A 21,748-nucleotide genomic window follows, 5' to 3' on the forward strand; every position below is an offset into this window, starting at 1 on the left:
AAATTATTGTTCCCAAACTCTAGAAGATCTCTTTTCTAATACTAACCTTTGAGGAAAATGGAAGAATATGTAGTGAATGTTGAGGATTTTTACTATACTCTGATTATTTTAGGGCACATATGGTCCATTAGAGGCCTACAAATTCTGTAAGGATAGGTGTACCTCGCTTATTTATCGTGTCATCTCTGATACCTAACATACCTCGGATATAGCTTGCACTTAAATTCACGTATGTTACATGATATATGAAAAGATTCGTGAGGTAGGCAGATAATCATTTGGAGACTGGCCTAGTGCCGGTACCAACAGAGACTCTTTGTTGATAGAGAATAAGATAAAGGAGTTGTGAAATGACAAACCGTTTCAGAAACAATAATAATTAAAACCTTAAAATCTTCCAAAGCATTCTCAATTGAAGGTGTGCTGATATCAAATTCAACTCCTCCATGAACATGAAAATATTGATCCTCTTTGTAGTGAAAATGCTGACATTTAAAATCTCGTCCATAAATAAACGGAGGCAATTCTCGCTCTGTCTTGACCTTGTCATCTCCAAAAATGAAAACAAACTTTAATTTAAAAAGTGAAAACAGCATATATACAATCATATTTTGAAGATCTAGATTATTTTTTTAAAGATTTTATTTATTTATTTATTTGTCAGAGAGAGAGAGAGCGAGAGAGAGAGAGCACAAGCAGGCAGAGGCAGAGAGAGAAGCAGACTCCTTGCCGAGCAAGGAGCCCGATGGTGGACTCGATCCCAGGACGCTGGGATCATGACCTGAGCCAAAGGCAGAGGCTTAACCCACTGAGCTACCCAGGTGTCCCAAAGATCTAGATTCCAATTTACGTAAACCAAGTGGGAAAAAAATCCACATTAAATGAATATCTTGGCAATTTTAGTCTCTAAAATCATTGCCTTAGTATATATTTAAAACATGAAAATATATTTGTATCATACATTTTGGGCATTTTCTATAGTTTCATTTGTAAAGATATTTCAAGAGAACAGCCAAAACATTATTCTACTTAATGATTTCTATGTGTGAGTTCAAGACTTATATATTACCTCCAATTGTCAGAAAAGATTTGAAACTATGTCTCAGAGAATCTTTCGCTAAGTAAAAAAACAAAAACAAAAACAAAAACTTAACCTGAGCTGGCTCAGGTAAAAAGAGACATTAAAAAGAAATAGGTAAGTATCTCTCACGGACAAAAATAACCAGCTCACCTTTTTGGAAGTCATAAAACCACACATACAACATTTATTTTACAAAAATAATTTTCTAAAACTCCAGTAATGATTAGGTTTGTCCAGGATTTTGATTTAGAAGCAGAATATTGTTTCAACAATGTAAAGCATACAATGTATTTTGAGAAATGTAAACGGCACAGAAAAGTTCAAGGAATAAATATAACATCCGAATATCACCACTTGGAACTATTAACATTGAGTCATATTTGCTTCCAAAAATCTAAGTAATAAAACATTACAGTTATAGCTAATATTCTCTTTAATCAAGGGCTTCTTGGTTCCATATGCACTGCCCTCCTACCTCCACCCCAGGATAAGAATGGTCACGAGCCCATTTTTAAGTAGTTCATGGATAAGGGTAATAATTTTCACCATTTGAATGCTCATGATACAAATTTTCATTAAATGACCTGCAAAATTTCTACTGAAAACTTGCCACCTGTAGAAAGCCAACCATAATAAGCCTACATATTTGGGCACCAATGAAAATATATAAATTGTGTACTCATCTTGGCGCAGGGAACAGTTTGCACTACGTGTCAGAGTCAATGCAAGTACGGTCCTATTTCAGTTCTCCAGTCTCTTACATCGGTTCGTTTGTGTATAACAGTTTTAAAATATGTTTTTGTCTCTTTTTCAGAAATGTAACACCATTCATGATCCTTCACTGTTCCATAATAATTTCAGAATCAATTTATAAACTTCCATGAAAAACATGAGAGGGATTTTAATAGAAGTGCCTTGAATTTATAGGTTTATAGATCAGATATGATACAGTCACAGTGTATCATATGTCCCATAATGAACACAGCATATTTCCCTATTCTTCTCAGAATTTGTTTTAAGCCTCCTAATAGGCCTTATAATTGGTATAAATATATACCAAGCACTACGTACATATGGCAAATATTTTTAACTACCTTGGAGACATTGAATTTTGTTTTATTTTGTTTCCTAATAGGCTACAGCAAGGTTATATGCCTGGACACACCTACTATGAGCAAAGTTGAATTTAAATATAATATATATGTGTGCATATATATGTAATTATTTTATATTTGATTTTTATTGATACGCTTACCTGAAAAAGGCGGAAGCAGACTACTTAAATATGGAACTTTCATCTTCTTTTTTAAACTCAATAAAAATGGAGTCAGAAAACATATTAACTTTAGGTATCCTATCCCTCTTCTGATTTCTTTTTTCTTCTCAAAGTGTTTTTGAATAATCTTTTTCTGGAGATACAATCTTTGCTGTAGCCTCTGGTAGGTACAAATATCAAGATAGTCCTGAGTACATTTTATAGCATTTGTAAGCCAATAGGCTGCTTCAAATATAAAAACATTTTCATACTGCTGAACTTGTGTGGTACTGAATGTTAATTTCAGCATAATGTTTTCAGCATATTTCATAAAAACAGCTTTTTCTTCAGGGCTATTGGGATCGTACGTGGGATCCTCATTCATGTCTTCGTCATAGATCCCATCGAAGTCTGGGTCCTTCGTGACATCAGTCAGGCCTTGACAGAAAAAAAAAAAAAAAGTAGATAGTGAAACATCGTACTTGGCTTCTGGATAAATAGAGGAGATTGAACACTGGGTTTCATCTGGAAATCCTACTACAGTGACAATAAAGGAATAATGAGATGCCAAGAAATTTGTTAAAGATGAAAAGCAAGTGGATGAGTGGGAATTAAGCAGAGTAAAGAAAGACTAAAGCTTGTAGATTGAGATAGATTTCCATTCCCTTTGGAAGCATGAAACCCAATACCATGGATACAATGTCTCATATTTAATCACGGTAACTATGGAAGAACAAAAGCAGGGATTCAACTTTTCACTTGGCTAAAAGTATAATCTGCTGTTTCAAGCCTTCTATTACATCTTTCTTGTTTTTGCTGATATCAGAAGCTAAACATACACAATAGAGAACTTTCTCGCTAACTGGGATGAAACAAATAAGAATTTAAACTTGATTTTACTCTATTATAAGTGACAAATTTCCTGTTACATTTTCTTCCTATTTATGATGAAATTAAGAACTTCCTTGTCGTCCAATTGTCTTTTTAAGGAAAGGTACACTTATAATGCTACCCTTAATCTAAGCTTGAGAAAACTGCATGGAATCCTAAAATATGTCTTGGTAGAAAATGTGGAGTCTAACATTTGTGTCTTAAAAGTGCAAACGATACCTCCATGTGCCTCCCTTTCTCTTTCCTTTTTGTCCTTCCTCAAAGGTATTAAAAGAAAAACAGACGATAAAAGCCAGAATATACTTGGATTTTTAAATGGCTACTATGGTTCACTTCCCTCTTGCAAAGGTTAAATTAAGAAATTATAAAGAAATTGAAGCATTCCCGAAAAGTACTAAAGTATTTCTAAAAAGAAGATCCGAACGTGAGCGCGCGCACCTGCTGACGCCGCACGCTCGGGAGCCCGGGGCGGCCGCGGGGCAGCAGCGCAGCTGTCGCCGGCCGAGCACGAGGGTCCGGGACCCGGACGCACGTGGACCTTCCCGCCCGCAGGTCCCGGAGTCGAAGTTACCGCCGCCCCCGCCCCCAAGGACAGCATGGGAAGGAGGAGGGGGTGGGAGCGTGGAACCTGCGGGGGCGGGTCCCCGTGTGAGAATTACCAAAAAAGGGGGGGAGGGGCAGGAAAGGTCGGCTCCCAGCCCGATTAGGGCGCAGCGAGCCCCCGACCGCCTCCCCTAGCGCGCACCGCCCCTCCCCTCCCCCGCAGGGCTGGAGCCGCCGAGCGGAAAACCGCGCGGGGAGGGTCTGCGCGCGGGAGACCCCAAGCTCCTGCCCCGCCTTGGCCGGGCTCCCCCTCCGTCCAGGCCGGACGCCGCGGGACGGGTGGACCAAAGCGGAAAGACGGCAGGTGCGGCCTCTGGGGAGATGCTCCCCGCCAGCGGACAAGGCCCCGGCCCGACCCCCGCAGCGCGACGCCCCCGCCCCCGGCCAGGAGAACGCGCCGCGGGCGTCCACGCCTGGACAGCCCGGAGCGACCCGGAGCTTGTGTGGCCACGAGAACCGGGAGGACGAGGAAGGGGCACGAGGAAAGGCGGGGTAGGGGTGGGGAGGGAAGGGCGGGGCGGGGCGGGGCGGGGCAGAGCGGCGCGGGGCGGAGCGCGGGGAAGGACTCTGGAGAGCCGGACTGCGAAGGGTAGCGAAGAGCATCAGTTCCCATAGAAACGGGGGGGGGGGGGGGGGGGGAAGAGGGACGTCCCGAGCGGAGATGCACCTGCTGCTCCCGGGCGTTCGACGGTACCGCGGGGAGCTGCGGACTGAGCCGGAGCCGGACCTGATGTCTTACGTGACGCAGTTCATGGCACAAAGAATGTGAAGGTATTAAAGAAAGGACATGTGGGGGCGCCTGGGTGGCTCAGTGGGTTAAAGCCTCTCCCTTCAGCTCGGGTCATGATCTCAGGGTCCTGGGATCGAGCCCCGCATCGGGCTCCCTGCTTGGTGGGGAGCCTGCTTCCCCCTCTCTCTCTGCCTGCCTCTCTGCCTGCTCGTGATCTCTGTCTCTGTCAAATAAATAAATACACAAAATAAAAAATTAAAAAAAAAGAAAGGAAATGTGATCACAACATGTTATGCAAATCATATGTACAAAGTCATAAGAAAGTAAAAAATGAGAAAGGATTTAATTTAAAAAACTGGTTATAACTAAATTTGGAAGATGAAGAAGGGGAAACACACGATCCCATTGTATCGCCCTCTACGTTAATTTCTTTTAGTCTCGCCTCCTACCCTGCTTCTGCTCCCGAACTCAGTTCTTTCTGTGCCAGATGCATGTCTTTATCTGAAGGTCCAGAAACACTCCCAAAGCAAACACCCTCCCTGTCCCTGAAATGTACTTTCTTTCGTTCGCGGTTAATGGAACTATTTATCTCTCAGTGCCTCAAACTAGAAACCCAAGAGTCTCTTCAGTTCCTTTCCCCGCACACTTTGTTGTTATTAACGCTTAATTTCCACGGGCACTGAACGTTTACGTTGTACCATCCACAGTGTGAGGTGCTGGGGAATCTGAAGAAGAAAAAGACATACTTTTCTGTGCTCTTGAAGAGGAGCTTAAGGGCTAATAAGGGAGACAGAGGAAATCGGTAATTTCAATACAAAATGACAGAGGGTGTGTAAAAGAGAAGAGGCTGTGTCTGATCCAAGCCTTGAGAAATGAAGAGCTATAACCTGGGGAGGAATGCGGAAGAGTGAGGTGAGGTGTTGGGGAGAAGACCGTGGCAGATAAAGGACAGGGGATGAGGAGAGGCATAAGGAAAAATAACAAAAACCATTCCATTTTATCTGTCGTGCTATGAAATGAGTGTATATATATACAATATATGTATATATAGTATATATATATATTTGTTTTAATAAATACATACATTTATTTGTATTTTAACTAAAAGTTATCCCCTCCACATTTTTCTATCGCAAGAATATGTTTCCCTTCTATCCTCTCATCCCACAAACCTAATGTAATAAATTAAAGAATCCAAGAATTACTCAGATAAGAAACCCTCCGTAATTAAAATCCCCTACAGAAAACTAGATAATATGACCAGATTTTGATACGCTCTGTTCTCTACAGCTGCTATGACTGTTTTTTGAGTGGTGTTCGCTGATGGTTTCGTAAATTGCAAATCAGAGAGGTGAATGAAGTTTAACACGGCCAGACTGATTCTTAGCCATCTCCCCTCCTAGAGAGCTGGCCTCCTGCTGACTCCCTTGGGAATCCACGTTAGCACAGTGTTTAAGGCAATGATGTGGTCAGTTGCTGGGAAGATGCTCCAGGATTTACTGGTATCTGTTGTGAATATACAGGCTTTAGAGAAATATGGCCCTAAGAAGGAAGGAACTTAAAAATTAGGTGAACCAAGAACAAATACTCATTAAGCCCAATGCTACTAAAACACCAAAGCCTAGATCACTGATGCACATCTCTCCCTAACTTCAATTCTATCATTCATTTTTGAGGTTTATAAAATGGCGACGTAGATGACTATCCACTCTCATTTTGTTTTTGTCATTTTGTCTATAGTCATTTTGACTATCCACAGTCATTTTGTTTCCAAGTTTGGAGATTTTTCTCATGCACTTTAATTCTACTCTTGGCTCTATTACTGATTCTCCTACTTGGGCTCTACAAGACAAAAGGTATAAACTGAAAACTCCAACTGAGACAAAGATAAATCACTTTTAAATTAAAAAGATGGCTTCTAATAAAAATAAAGCATGTTAGATTCTCTTACCTGCAGAACTAAACTCTGCAAAAATATCTTTTTGGGTTTGAGGCTTCCCGTCTGGATCAATGTCCATGATAGTACGCCACAGTTCAGAGAATCTGGCTCGTTTTTCTTTGGGCATGTATATCCCGTGCCACAATGCTTTCAGCATGTAGTCAATATTGATCAGAATTTGCCCAATTCTGGTATCATAATAAGCGGGTGGTAATTGACAAGAGGAACTCTGATCGTAATTAGCTTCTAAACTGATTGAGGGAATTTGATTTAAGCAATAAATTCCAACAGCCAACTCCCTTATGATTTGATGGACTTCCCTATAGTCTAAGAGGGCAGTCGGGTCCACAGGAGTCAACAGGATGGCAGTGGAGAAGCCCACATTGTTCATTTGGGTCATAATTCCACACGGGAGGTCGAGCTGAGAGCGGACGTCGTCTTTGGCGGACAGCCAGCTGACCAGGGCCGTGGTTAGCAACTCCTGCACTTCCGTCCGGTCGTACTTCTCAAAAAAAGCAGAAGCGTTTCTCTGTACCACCAAGTTTTCCAGGTAGGTTTCTTCATCTTGAATTTGATCAAATCTAGGTAAGCCTTTTTTGGGCAGTCTTAACATTTCTTATTAATTGTAGGTGGCCTTTCTGAAGTTTCTGTAATGAAAGAAAGGAAAAGACAGGCCGTGAGATCTGTCATGCTAACGAAGTTGGATTTCTCAGATCCATCTGTACCTTTGTCTTTATTAGGTTGCTTTATGGTCAACCATGATAGTTTTCAACCTTTTTTTAGCATGTAACACTTTAAACAGTTGAAGTGTAATTGTCATAAACATTAGTTTGAGGTCTACAACACAATGATTCAATATTTGTCTATATTTTTAAATGATCACCACAGAAGTCCAGCTAACATTGTCAACCTGCATAGTTACAAAATCTTTTATGATACCTACACTTTTAAGAATTTGCTCTCTCAGCAACTTTTCAAAAGGCAGTGCAGTATTATTAACTATAGTTGCCGCACTATACATTACATCCTCATGACTTCTTTTCTTTATAACTGGAGGTCTACACTTTTGACTCCCTTCCAGCTTCACCAAACCCCCAACCCCCTCCGGCAACCACCAATCTGTTCCCTGTATTTATGAGCTTGTGTGTTTTTAAAAATTCTACATATAAGACTTTTTGTATATTTTTATTTTGTTTTAAGTTTTTTTTTTTTTTAAAGCAAGAAAATAAAGACCTGCTTAAAAGGAAAGACAGGAAAAGCCTATTTAACTTTCTGTTTCTATGTCACTAACTGCCTTTCTGTTCTTGGAATAAGAATGACCATAACCACGGTCTTTTGAGCGTCTACTACTTGCCCAGCTCTTTATACATAATATTTTAGTTATCTCATTTAATTGGCCCCTCTCTTATTGTGCTTCTCAACACTCTCCCTGCAGCAGAACCACCTAGAGCTTATTGAAACACAGGTGGACCCTGCTTAGAGTTTCTGATCCAGTCGGCTGGGTTGAGCTGGGTAATTTGCATTTCTGAAAAGTCAGCGATGATGCTGATGCTGCTCGTCCGGAGGGGACACTTGGAGAGTCCAAGCCTCCGAGAGAGGCACTGGTCTCCCCGCTGTGTAGACGCAGACATGAAGACTAGGAAGGTTACGGCAAGTGCCTAGGGTTTCACACCTAAAGAATCAGAACCAACCCAGGTCTGGCCCAAGGCCTACGCCCATAGGGACACGAGAGAGGGGACAGGACAAGGGAAGGGAAGAAACCTACTTTGGAATGATTCCTTTCTTGTCCAGGAGAAGGAAGCTGCGTCCACTCTGGTCCCCAGAATATTCACAGCGACCGGGTTCAGTGGTCTATTCTCCTGGACCGGCCTCTCACATTCAGGATCCCTGCGTGGGCGAGGGGGGCCGTGGCAGGGGAGATCTGAGAGGGCCTCTCCTGCGGCGGTCGCCTGGGGAGGCTCCTCCGGGAACCCTCCGCCTCCGGCTGGGGCCCACGCGTGGAAGCCCTGGGGCCTCGCGAGGACGGCCCGGCCCGCCGCAGGGGCCGCCCCTCGGCGCCCGCGGGCAGTGCTTCGGGCACTCGGCGCTGCCGAATTGTCCGGGCCACCTGTCCCTGCCCCTGCCGCCTGTAGAACTCAGCCCAGCTTCCCGCTCCCACCCCCGCGCTCCCCCATCACTTCTCACTTCCACGGAAACCCAGAACCAGAGTGGCAGAGGTGAAGGCGCCGGGCTCGGAAGGAATCCCGGGTTGGAATCCCACCCGCATCCCCACCCTTCCACGCGGCAAGGGGTTCTGGGACGCGTATTATGAGCCAGGCACCGGCCCCGGGGCTTGGAGACCCCGGAGGGCCGGACACACACAAGCTCCGGGAGCTTCCAGTCACATGGATAACATTTAAACAGGGTGACGAATGGGAGATGTCATGACAGCCCGTGAAGGAAACCTAACGAGACCCCGGGCCGGGAAAGGCTGCTGGGGAAGGTGGTATTTTTAAACTGGGCCGGAAAGATGGACGAGAGCTGTGCGAGCATAGACGGAGAAGCAGACGTCGGGGGATGGGGAACAACAGGTGCTGAAGAACCCGGCTGAGAAGGTCGTTGAACTTTCTGAGAAACCAAAGCCTTGCTTCAAGAACGAGAGAGACAATGGGCACAAAATTAGGCCCTAATCACCCAGGTCGCCGAGTTAATAATTTTGAACTTTAAAGATTTAGGCCATGTTGGTGTCAGCAGATGCGAGGTACAGCTCCAGTGTGCGGCAGTGGAGATGCGCGGTCGTGGGTGGCCTGGAGAAACAATGAGGTGGCAACGGACTGGGAGGTGGTGGTGACCCAAACAGAAAGTGGCTATCCAGATGACACCCAAATTTCTGTCCGGAGAAATGGGGAATCAGGGTAAGATGAAGAGTTCAGCTGTGGACATGTTGACCTTGACATATGTGTGAGAGAACCAAGTAGAGATGCCATCCTTCGACTGTACACGTCGGGTTCGGGCTAGGAACGGCAGGCTGGGGGTAGATGCACACCTCTGGGCAGGCTTAGCGTGGGTGAAACCAAGGGAGTGGCTGAAATCACCAAGGGGGAGAATTGGGAAGTTCAGAACCCAGGACGGAAACCTGAGAATTTTACTGTCTAAAGTTCAGGTGGAGAGGATGGAGTCAGTGAGGAACACAAAGGGCCGGCAGTCAGGAAGGCAGGAGGAGAACCAAGATCCGGCACAGAAGCAAAAGCGCTTCGTGAGTAAGGGAATGCCCAGCCTCACTGTCTGCTGCTGCTAGGTCGAGGGGGACAACTTAAACTCTTCCACTGAGTGTACCAACGTGTATGTTTTAGTGACTGTGTGGGGGCATCATTTCTTAGTCCAACCAGGTCATGATTGTAGGTGCTGTGGGGGTAGCGCTAGATACTATTGCTGTTCCAGGGCAGGGATGTAAAGACATCATCGCTTCTGTAACAGATTTGGGTCTTTGCACTTATGAACAACATATATAAATTCTTCTACTGACATGTTTTTTGCTCAGGTACCAGATGGTTTGTTCTAAGTGTTTCAAATCTTGGAAAAACTAAGGACTAACACAGAACTTCATCCCAGGGTTTATGCAGTGAAGTCCTAAGAGGTTCTGAAGGATTAGGCTCTCCGGGAACACAACAGAACAGCAAACCCGCACACACAGCATCCTGCTAGAGATGACCTGGCAATCCCCTAGCGGTTCAGCTGGGTTGATCCACGCAGAGCTGCCAAAGCAGTGCCGGCCACACAGTCATCTGTCTCAATGGTAGATGTTTTAGTGTTGAACTCTACGGTTACTTCATTATATCCAATCTAGGCTGCTGGGCAAAGCTGTTAGTTTATTCCTGATAGGAACGACGTCAATTTGGTGCTCAGGATCACACAGACACTTGAAGTTGTCTGCCCTCAGGTAGAGGGATGAAAGCTATTAAGGTTAGTATCTAAATATGGTTTTTCCCAGGGGATAAATTCAGGGCATGTGGAAGTCTCTGACAGGCCTCTTTTTGTCAGTATCCTAAAACTGCTTTCCCACCAAGATGAAAAGAATCAAAGCGTGTCCAGATCCAGGAAGGATGTCAGCTCTAATTGGGGATGGACCCATGACCTTGGTATGGTGGTCGTAGCTCATGCAGGTGGATGTCAGGCTGGAGTGGAGATGACACGGTGGAGATGGTGAGTGTGGATGGGAGGCTTGAGGTGACAAGCAGAGGAAGATACAGAACCACATATGTGCGTTTGAAGTTGGGTAGACCAGAACACCTTAAATGATGGTAGGAAGGATCCTTCAGAGAAGAGGCTGAAGATACTGGAGGAGCGTAAGGGTCCTGTAAGGCAAGAAGGGTTGGGATACGGAGAACAGGTGGCCACACAGCCATCCGAAGGGTGCGTGGACGCATCTCCCTTTCTAGTAACCAGAAGGGAGAAAAGGATGGGTGTACCTACAGGTAAGGTAGAAGTTCTGGTGTTGGCGAGTGGAGGCATTTCCTGTCCCGATGACTCTGATTCTCTGTGAAAAGCTCAGGTCATGAGCTGAGAATGAGGCCAAGAGAGGGAAGCTAGAGATTTGGGGGACAGGAGAACGCTAAAAATCATCAGAAGTTCTGAGTGGGAAAATCAGCTGCCTAAAGAGATGTAACAGAACCAACCAGTGTTGCCCAGGAGTGCGAACCTCAAGCAAATTGTTCAGCCTCTCTAAACCTTAGTTTTCTCATCTGTCAAAGAGCCCTGTTTAACCAGGCCCCTGACAACAACAAATTGAGTTATTTCTGGGTGTAGCTACCAAGAAAAGAGTTGGTAAAAGCTGCTTTCTTTTAATGTTGCCCGTGGGACGTTACCATGTGAGAGCTCAGCGTGATGTTAGTGTCACAGCTTCAAACATCCAAGTTGTTCAAGTATTCTCTCTTTTTCCTCCAGTGTCAATCTGACTCAGTTGGTTATATTAAGTTATAGCTAGGTAAAAATTCATGTAATGAACCTTCATACCATTGCATTATTTAATAAAAGGGCAGCAGAATGTTTTCTTTTTACATAATCATCATTCAGTAAATGTTAACATGCTGAAGGATTATGCTTTCATCTCCTTTTCACTAGAAAGGTTTTCTAAGGAAACGACTTGGAGTCTTTCACATTTATCAGATGCCTTTTCATGATTCTTTTCCATTTTTGCAATTCTTGATCCAAACTGCATGGCCCGCTTTGGCAGGAGAGCACAGGTTGTTAAGCCAAGTTCCACTGCTGCAAGACGCAAAATTAGTTTTTCACCAATTCCACGGGGCAAAGCCAAGTCTGCCTTTTCCCAAACTGGTAGGGAATTTAGAAAGGAGACAACATTTTCATCCAGAAAAGGAAATCTAAAATAAGCAGATAAATAGAACCATAAATATAATCACATAAGTATTAAAAAAAGTTATGATTTTTCTTTTACATTTTATTCAACGTTAAAATTTATAGCATCAAATTAATTTTTTTTAAGATTTTATTTATTTATTTGACAGACAGAGATCACAAATAGGCAGAGAGGCAGGCAGAGAGAGATAGAGGAGGAAGCAGGCTCCCCACTGAGCAGAGAGCCCGATGCGGGGCTCCATCCCAGGACCCTGGGATCATGACCTGAACTGAAGGCAGAGGCTTTAACCCACTGAGCCACCCAGGCGCCCCAACATCAAATTAATTTTTGATGGCACTGTTTTTCTCAATTAAAAATACTCTGGTTATTTACACAATTTTACGGCTAAAACTTAATCACATTAACAAATATTTCACGTTACTAATTTTAATACATAGGCTACAAAATAAATTAGATTCTGCCTCAAAAAATAAATAAATTAGGCCTATGGTAAGAAATAATCTCAAATTGTTTCACAAGGTTTCTTTGGGGATGCCTTGAAAATAAGTACAGTCTTTTCTTTTTTCTTTTAAGATTTCATTTATTTATTTGAGAGAGAGCCCGATCGGGGATGGGGGGGCATGGGGGGTGCTGGGACAAGAACAAGCAGGCTCCCTGCTGAGCAGGAAACCTGATGCAGGACTGGATCCCAGGACTCTGGGATCATGACCTGACCTGAAGGCAGAGGCTTAACCGACTGAGCCACCCAGGTGTCCCACAAGTACAGTCTTGATTCAATTACTCAATCTGTGTACTCTCTATCACGTCAAAAGAAAACTAACTTTAGAGGTATGAAATCAATATAGAAGGGCTCTATAATCCTGAACTTGTGAAACATTTACTTAGGGTAAAATTTTATGGCATCAAAATGATTTAGGGGCGCCTGGGTGGCTCAGTCAGTTGAGCATCTGACTCTTGGTTTCAGCTCAGGTCATGATCTCCCAGTCAGGGATAGAGCTCTGAGTCTGGCTCTGTGCTCCTCAGGGAGTCTGCTTTCCCTCTCCCTCCACCTTTCCCCTGTTCGCACTCCTGCACACACTCTTTCTCTGAAATAAATAAATCTTAAAATAAAATTGGGGTGCCTGGGTGACACAGTTGGTTAAGTGTCTGATTCTTGGTTTTGGCTTGGGATATCGCCTGGTTGGGTTGGGGGACTGAGCCCCATGGGAGGCTCCAAGCTTAGCAGGGAGTCTGCTTGAGGATTCCCTCTCCCTCTGCCTCTCCCCTGCTCATGCTCTCTCTCTGAAATAAATAAATCTTCTAAAAAATTGTTTGATTGCATGAATGCCCTTTAAACGGAGACAAATGGTGTAACAGAAAGATGTATTAGATTGAAAAAAAAAACAACAACAAAAAAAAACCCTTTCTGCCTCTTGGTTTCCCTAGCTTCCTATAAAATTCTCGTTTTTGTTTAAAATACTTTGAAACTCTCCCTCTAATTCTTTAAATGCAATACTGTTACATTAGTGTTTCTGTTTTATTGTATCTTATTCTAGCTTACACAGAGAGACCGGAAAGGGTAAAGGCACTTGTTACATGGAATATTTTATAAAAGTGAATCAACTGCAAAAATATCTCTCTCTATAAGATAATCTAATTGATCACTGTTAATATATATGCCAAGATGCATAATTAATGAATTATTTAGATCCAGCCACTATCATCTTTGTTAAAGCACAAGTCTGTATTCGTTGTTTCAAACTTTCTTCATATGAGGGTATCATATGGGGCCTTTAGAATTAAGTTTTACTAAATAGAATAAATTCTTTTCTATGACCTATCTGAAATAAAGACTGAATTTGTCTCTCTCTCAAATATATACACCCTTCAAAAGGAAAACATTTTATAGTTTTTATATTATGGTAGTATGTATAAATTATGTATGTATATTATATATGTAGAGTCGATATATATAGAATTTACACATTTTCTATATATACTGAAAAGCTGAAGTAGTGTTAAGAGTGAAGTGTTAGAGTGTTGTACTATGATGTTCCAGTTCTCACAAAGCTTACTGGACTCTCTGTTCTCACATGCTTACACACTTGTAATAAACTACCACCTAATTAATTAACCTACTTGAACAAACTTCTGCTTTTTGTAACTAAACAATACCTCTTTCTTTATCCTTAATAATTTATTAAAGTTGTCTTCAAGCATTTGTTTACTGCCTGCCATCAGACATTCATTGGAGGTAAAAATAAATTCCTGAATTAAAAAAAGAATATACATATGAAAGTGCCCCGATGTCTCTGACACTTTCAGGGAATCTGCAACGTCTGACCAGACTGAGTCCGACGAGAGGTGGGTGTGGATTTCTACACACAGAATGTCCATGGTGACAAAGCCCGGTGCCCTCACGCTGGAGGGGAAAGCGTGGGAATAAGGCCTATGCTCTTACTGGGACGAAAGCAAACATTTGAAACAAAACCCAACCCTTTAAAAATACCCTCTCTAGCATTTCATTACCTCAGTTTTACAGTCTTTCCCACATAACATGGAAAACAATCAGGTCATTGTATTATCTTTGAAAATGACCAAAAAGACATTTCTTAGACAATGAGTTCTGGAAAACAACTGCTCCCCGACAGCTCCCCAGCTTTCCCTCTAATGGACAGTGTTTGTGACAGAGGCCGAGACATTATTGTTTCTACTGCGATTCGTGTGAACAGTCTCCAAAGAGAAGGAACGTGAAAATCTTCTCTTACAGTCTAGTGTTTCTACAGAACTACCCACAGCACGCGCATGAGCAGAATTACCTTGCTTCTTTTCCGTGATCACCAATAACTCTGTCATCACGACCAAGGTTTCTAGAAGATATTCGTCCCAGTTCCATCTCAATTTCCTTAATTAACCCTTCCATTCCGTGTGTCTGAAAGCGGACACGATGGCGAGAATAACCCGCAAGCTGCTCATCAGCACCAATTCCAGAAAGAACCACCTGTGATGGTTTAAGGAAAGCCATACTCCCAATATGAGATAAAGGAAATAACTAAAATAAAAGCAAAGCTTTAAAAGTTATCTCAAGCATATTTTCTGACAGAAACAAGGGAAGTCATAAAACAGTAAAATACGCCCAATTTTTAGAAAGTCTTACACATAGCACTGTTGATTAAATGCAATTAAGATATGCTATATTCTCGCCACCACGTTAGTAGCTTCAAAGGGTCCAAATCAGGTCTCGGAAATTCCGAGTCCGGGGTGCCTGCCATCCCGTACCTTGGCGCTGCTCCGATAGGATCCCACGTCGCCGGGGGCCGCTAACCAACCAGCTCCTCTCGCAGCAAACCAGACTGCGCAGCCAACGCTGTCATCCAACACCGAATCCGAGGGCTGAACCAAGTGGCGTATCCGAGCTCTTCTAAACTCTTGCAGCTCCTCCAGAGAAACATTAACTTCAACGAAATTCCAAATCCGGGAAGGGTTCGCGGCTCGTAGCTCCTTTAGTCCCGCTCTTCCCGTGACGCGATCTGGCACATCGAACCGTCTGTCAGCGCGCCTGTCCCCGCTGCCAGCCGCATTATCTCCAGAGGATTCTCTGGAAGGTGTTTCATAACGACTTTTCTGGTTTTTCCTCTTTTGGTTAAAACCAGCTGATACGGTCTTCTCTTTAGTCTCGAAAGCCACGTTAAGAAGATCGATGGGTTCATCCAGGGGTACGTGGAGGTCCGCGAGGGCTGCAAGAACCATGGAATCGACACCCCCCGAAAACAGGACCGCGACGTTTGCTCTCCTGGCACCCGTTTCCAAAGCCGCACCGGGGGTCAGGTTTGCATCCCTGGGTAAGCACGAGACACGTCTCTGCACCGCGAGACTCAGGACCTCGAGGAACTGCTGAACGACTTCCTTCATGTGTCCGTCAGTAAGAAACATCTGAAGCGTTTCCCTCGTAGGAGGGACACTGGCGACGGTTCCGCCGGAGATCTCAAGCGGAGCTTGCCGCAATGTCCTATTTAAAGGAACAACAGGTTCCTTCAGATGTAGCCCGGCTTCATTTGCTACCACTGAGACAAATGTTGGCAAGTCTGCTGAAACCTGAATTAGGCTATTAACACACTCCTTGATAACATTCTCCCCAGAAACAGATTGCCAAGGGTACAATTTTAAAACCACAGATTTGGAAATGGAAGCAGACTTGAGATCAATTCTGAAAATTCCAGATGCTGGAACTTCTTGCCACTGACTGGCCACTCCGGATGTCTGTGGGCCAACTGAAGAGAGGCAGAAACTCTTGTCCAAATTACTAAAATGCCAAAGCAGGCTACGGCGACCAAAAAAGTCTCTACCAAACCATAGATGATGACTAGACGCTTGGTAATATATAAAAGCCCAAGGACCTTGGACTTCTGAGAAGAGTGACAAAATATCAGATTCATTCTTACAGGAGGAAAGGTAATTAAACATTATTTGAGTATCATTCTCTTCAGCTTCAACCTTTATGCCACTGAAGACTTCTCCATTCCACAGGAAAATATCGCCCCTTTCACCTTCCACAGGCTGGGCAGTTAAAACACCTCTTAAGTGAAGGACATGCCCAGAAAACACACACTGGTAGCTAACACTGGACTTTAACAACTGTTTACTACTACTGGGTCCCCGTCGGCTAAGATTATACAGTAAATTCTCTTTCAAATCTTTGCTGAAATGCTCAACAGAAAAGCTCACAGAACAACAAATGCCACACATTGTTATGTGAAATCAAGTTGACTCTTTCTTGATTTTGGTCTTCTCAGAGTTTTCTAATTCTTGGTATTCTTTTTTCAGTTCATCCAATATATCTGTGGGGGAGGGGAGAAGAAATATTAAGTAAAATGAAAATTCTCAGACCTTTCCCTAGTAATTCATAGAGCAACAATTACCAAGATCAAACCACTAGAGTACAGGCACTGCATTCAAAAGGCTTCTAATGACAGATGTCTATCTTTTAGGAAAATAACTTCTGTTTATTAAATGCTTATTTTGGCCCAGGCACTGGGCTATATAAACTTTATCTATTCCTTCTTGTTTAAATTCCAAAAAACTTTGGAAGCTCAAAGTAATTCACTCAAAGTTACAAAGGGAGAAAGTGGCAGAGCAGTTTTCATACCTAGATCTGCCAAAAAAATTCTAAAGCAGACAATAATTATGGCTTTCTAACACATATATTTTTATTTTATTTTTTTACTGTAGACTTCCATCTTTGGAAGGCTAACTTAAAGAAAAACCAGACCACAGCATTAATTTCATCTAACATACTGCCATCCAATCTTCAGATATATATTTGAGCATTCAGATGTAGACAGCATAATTTAGGCACTATCATGAGTTTCTACAGAAAACTCTGAAAAGGCTTTTCATGCATTTCTATATAATATACCAAAAAAACTTACTTTTGCTTTCAGAAAGCATTTCTGTTCGGTCTGCAAGAAAGAATATGTTGCTGTTCTGTTGCTGCCTATATACTTTCTGCAAAACATAATTTAGACTAATATCAGGATTTGATCTAAAAAGTGTATGTCAAAACTCTGAACCCTTTTATTGCATATTCTTGAACTTCAGTAACACATATTCAGAACAATACCTTAGTAAATATAGGTAAATAAAAGTCACCCATTATCTCACCACCTAGAAACTGCTACCATTAACACTGAGCTGAAATGTTTTTTCTCTGCATATATCAAACTATCAGTTTCCTTGAAAAAAAAAAAAGGCTCTTATTATAAATAGATTATTTGCTTTTATCAATGAACAATATATTGGGAATACTTTTCCTTATCAATAAGTATTCTTTTACAACATTACTGTATGGGTATAACACTACAGTTTATCCCATAAGTCCTCAAGTTTTAGACCTTTAAGACATTACCAACTTTATAAATCAATGTTGCAATGAAGTTTTGGTAACTAAATCTTTGTTCACTCAATTACTATAAATGGAACTGGGTCAAAGTGCTACATAGTTGTAAGGTTTTGATACATTCTGCCAACTTGACCTCTAGGAAGTCTGTATCAGTTGTGACTTAAATTCTAAAATTCCAAAAGGAACAATACCAAAAACGTTAAACAACCTGTTAGTTATCAAAGGCTTTAAAGGGCTCAAAATAATTTCTTCCTGAACTTTAAAATGTAATTTCTGACAGTATAACTATACATAAAGCAGTAGCTTGCTTGTTTATGAATACATTAATGCACATAACATTAGATAACCATGTTAAATATATGGAAGACTTGTGTAAAATAATTTCAGGTAGGGGGAAGCAATTTATCCTTTTTGTTTTTTCAACAATTATCCATAGTCACTTAAAGGCATAGTTTCCTTTCTTAATATATTTAAAAGTTATTCACTTCAAAAGAAAATACCAAATTCAAGTATAAGTCAATGCCATTAGTGATTACAGATCCAAGATACCACTGTATAATTAATATCGTTTGGTTCAAAGGTACTGCAAGTTTCATATGATGGCAAGAAAACATTATCAACTATAATCAACACAGACATCCACATACATGTATAAAATCTTGGGCACTTTACACTTCAGCAATGTAAATAAAAAAAGATGCTGAGATCTTGCAAATTTTAATGCAAATATAAATCTTACATATAATTCTTTTTACTTTAGTGTATAGTTAATAAGATATAACCAAACCTTCCCACTTACAATTCAGAATTATCCTCATAACTCACCCTGTTCTTCTTCAGGTTAGAAAGTTCATCCACGACAATTTTTTGTTCTTTAATCTATTGAAATAAAGAAAAACTTCTTAAATCAGAGGCTAGAAAAGTGTGCTCAACTGAGGGCCTTTTAAACTTGGAGAGATGGGACAAGGGGCCCTAATTCGCTGGTTGTGCAAATGGGCAGTCTGCAAACACACGGATTCTTTTTGAACAGCAGCGTGTGGACTGCAGCCGGGGAAAGCTGGGAGAGGAAACCGTGACTACACTTGACAGGTGTTGGAGGGCCCACTGAGCCCAGACGGGGGGTTTGGTGAGGGTCACCAGCACTCATGCAAGGGCCCCAGTTATTCAACAAAGTCTGTGCTTTTTGTTTAAAACAGACAATGTGCATCAAAAGTAGTATCCGTTTTCAATGACTTCTTTCAAGTCACGCTTTTGCTTTTTTTAAAAAAGTAGCACGCGTCATGGACTAGCAATGGTTTTCGTGATTTATGTATAAAGAGCGGAGCCACGTGCTCAGCACGAGTAGGTCGTGCAAACGCCCTCCATGGGGCCACGAGGCCGATCGCTTTCCGTCTCGGCTTTGCTCCTGTTGTCTCCGAGGGTGGCCGCGTCTTCCCCAGAAGGACCGGGCCCGCGGCGCGACCACGTGCGAGCAACAGTCCCCACGCTCTCCCGTAGCCGCGGGTCTGCGATCGCGGTCCGCCCTGCGCCCGTCGGAGACCCTCGTCCGTGGGCAGAAACGCTCGTTCCGGCGGAGGCTGGGGCCGGCTGCTGCGCTCGGAGGCGGAGTCCCCGCGGGCGTGACCGTCCCCGCCGTGGGCGCACTGACCGGCCACCCAACTCCTGGACGAGCCCGTGTGGGCGCCTTCGGACCCGCGTCGGACAGACCCGTCCCCCTGAGCCGGCGGGCGCGCTCATCCCTTTAACGAGGGGACGACCCCGAGGGGTCCGGGCTTGGAGGACCGGTCGCTGTCCGGGACGGGGCCGAACCGCACCGCAGGCCACTCGCAGCCGAAAGGCGGTCGCACGGCGGTGCCCAGCGCGTGCCGGAGCGTCTGTCTGCGGGCGGCCGCGCACCCGCACCCGGGCCTCCCCGCCCCTCCGCAGGCAGCCCGCGACCGAGCTCGGCAGGACCCGCGCGGGCGAGGCGGGGCGCGGGCGGGGCCCGACGGCGCGCGGACTGTTGGGCTCGTCGACGGCGCTTCACACACGGACCCGACGGGTCTTCGCGACCGACACAGCGCGGCCGCCGGGACGCGGCGCAGGTCGGGGTGCGAGGTCACGGGTCGGGTGTGGGGCGCTGCCAGCGGCTCGGAAAGCGCAGAGCAAAGACCCAGGCACGCCTCGGTGCCCGCGCCGCCCGCGTCTAACCGGGCCGAACCTCACGGTCTCCGCTTAACGCGCCGCCGAACGCGACGACTGAGCGGCAAGCGGCGGGGCCGAGCGGCCGGTCCGGGCCTCACTCACCCTGCTGCCGAGGTCGTCCTTGCGCAGCGCCGAGGCGTCCGCAGAGCGCAGCCCCGCGCCGTCCTCGGGCCGCCACCCGCCGCTGGGCATCTCCACCGCGCGGGGAACGCGAGCCGCCCGGCCCGCACCGGCGCCCGCTTCCGCTAGGCCTCGGCCTCCGCGCGTGCGCGCTCCCGAGGCGCCGCCCTCTCTCTCTCTCTCTCTCTCTCTCTCTCCCATCAGTCTCAGCGAGAGCGGCTGCGCAATCCGAAGGAGCGTGCCCGAGTTGTGCGCGTGCGCACAGATGCTCGGGGAGCGCGTGATCCCGGGTGTGCGATTGGAGAGGTTTCCGAAGGGTCCCCTAGTGGAGCCAACGCAGAAACGCTCCTGCGGCCTGCGCACGTCCGGGAACCCAGTAGACTGGGCGTCACGTGCGCCCTCCAGTGGTAAGCGGGAAGAATGGAAGCGGGGCGGAAAGTACCGCGATGATCTGGGCAAGGAAGGATGCGCCGCGGGGCCCTGATGGAAGAGATACGCTGTTGGCAACCGGACCGCACGGGTTTGTAAAATTTTTGCTAACTTCTTATGAGGCTCAAAAGATAAATATAGGGTGGACAGTTAAATGTGACTTTCAGATAAATGAATACATTTTTAAGGTAAGTGTTTTCCATGCAATATTTGCAATATCTCACTCCTATGAGAATCATCATCCAAACATGGTAACGAGGAGATTGCTGGGTGTTCTTTTATGTCTTTTCCGGACTCGACTCTCTCTGACGGGGCTGTTTTCCCGCTCGGCGGGAGCATGTGATAACTTGTAGGTTTTGATGCGGCAGAGATGCAGTTTCCATCTGGTGGGATTGTGATTTCTTGTTCAGTTTGTATCTGACTCTTCGCTTCTAACGATTTCTTCATGAATATATGCTTATTGTCTCATAAGCTGTTTGGTTTTGACGTCTTATCTGTTCCTTAACTAATGGACTGAATAGAACTTCGGCGTGTTGGACTTGTGAGAGCCGTGATTTCGGGCATACTGTCGGGCCCGTACTTGAGCGTGGGCATCTCGGGGTTCGGAGCAGGTGCCGGCGGGTGTGTGCTCACCTGATGGTGTTGCCTAAGCCCAGGCGTATCTTTTTTTTTTTTAAGATTTTATTTATTTATTTGACAGAGATCACAAGTAGGCAATGAGGCAGGCAGAGAGAGAGGGGGGAAAGCAGGCTCCCCGCTGAGCAGAGAGCCCAATGTGGGGCTTGATCCCAGGACCCCGAGACCATGACCTGAGCCGAAGGCAGAGGCTTAAAGCATTGAGCCCCCCAGGCGCCCCCCAGGCGTATCTTTTACTGGCTCTTGGAATAAATCCAGAAGTGGTTATAGAACTAAGTTTACTGTTTACTTTCCCTTTTTGCTCATCTTTTAAAGTTTTGTTTTTGTTTCTAATGTATGGATGCCTGATAAATTATTATACATTACTAATAGCCATGATGAATTTGGTTTCATGTATGTCCATTTGATGATACCTGTTGCATGTTGGGTATTTAGTTTCTATTAAAAGAGAGATGAAGAGAATCCAGTTTTTTGTTCTTTTTGTTTGTCCTTTGTGAGCTCAAATTAATTAAGAACTTTGTGTCCACTGGGAAGAAAAACTGATTTTTGACTTCTGGGCTGATTAATGTTTGTATTTCTGTTGTGCTTTCAACCCAAGATAGATGTAAAACTGGAGCTATAAGCTCTCTATGTGTCCATATGACTA

At 44.4% G+C, this 21,748-nt stretch overlaps 3 protein-coding genes across 4 annotated transcripts in view; all 3 read right to left on the bottom strand.

Annotated features, from left to right (window-relative positions):
• Positions 1-8,346, bottom strand: part of ANKAR (ankyrin and armadillo repeat containing) — a 64,867-nt gene extending 56,521 nt beyond the window's left edge. For both annotated transcript variants that reach the window (XM_032860245.1, XM_032860244.1), the window contains exons 1-4: positions 8,265-8,346; positions 6,512-7,146; positions 2,337-2,774; positions 387-550 (exon numbers count right to left, since the gene is read on the bottom strand). In XM_032860245.1, coding sequence (XP_032716136.1) covers positions 387-550; positions 2,337-2,774; positions 6,512-7,112 — 1,203 coding nt within the window. In that variant the 5' untranslated portion in view covers positions 7,113-7,146; positions 8,265-8,346. The remainder of the gene's footprint in view (positions 1-386; positions 551-2,336; positions 2,775-6,511; positions 7,147-8,264) is intronic.
• A 3,215-nt stretch (positions 8,347-11,561) lies between these two features.
• ASNSD1 (asparagine synthetase domain containing 1) lies at positions 11,562-16,611 on the bottom strand. Its single transcript, XM_032860246.1, has 3 exons — positions 15,114-16,611; positions 14,654-14,835; positions 11,562-11,859 (listed from the first exon to the last, which is right to left on the bottom strand). The coding sequence occupies exons 1-3, from the start codon at positions 16,578-16,580 to the stop codon at positions 11,574-11,576; spliced, it is 1,935 nt and encodes a 644-aa protein (XP_032716137.1). The 5' UTR covers positions 16,581-16,611; the 3' UTR covers positions 11,562-11,573.
• Positions 16,559-20,164, bottom strand: ASDURF (ASNSD1 upstream reading frame). The gene is made up of 4 exons (XM_032860252.1): positions 20,020-20,164; positions 18,559-18,612; positions 17,264-17,339; positions 16,559-16,672 (listed from the first exon to the last, which is right to left on the bottom strand). Exons 1-4 carry the CDS (start codon positions 20,107-20,109, stop codon positions 16,593-16,595), a joined length of 300 nt encoding a protein of 99 aa, XP_032716143.1. The 5' UTR covers positions 20,110-20,164; the 3' UTR covers positions 16,559-16,592.
• Positions 20,165-21,748: the final 1,584 nt, after the last annotated feature.

Source organism: Lontra canadensis, unplaced genomic scaffold (assembly GCF_010015895.1).
Source record: "Lontra canadensis isolate GAN:19392208 unplaced genomic scaffold, GSC_riverotter_1.0 scaffold18, whole genome shotgun sequence".
NCBI classification, from domain to species: domain Eukaryota; kingdom Metazoa; phylum Chordata; class Mammalia; order Carnivora; family Mustelidae; genus Lontra; species Lontra canadensis.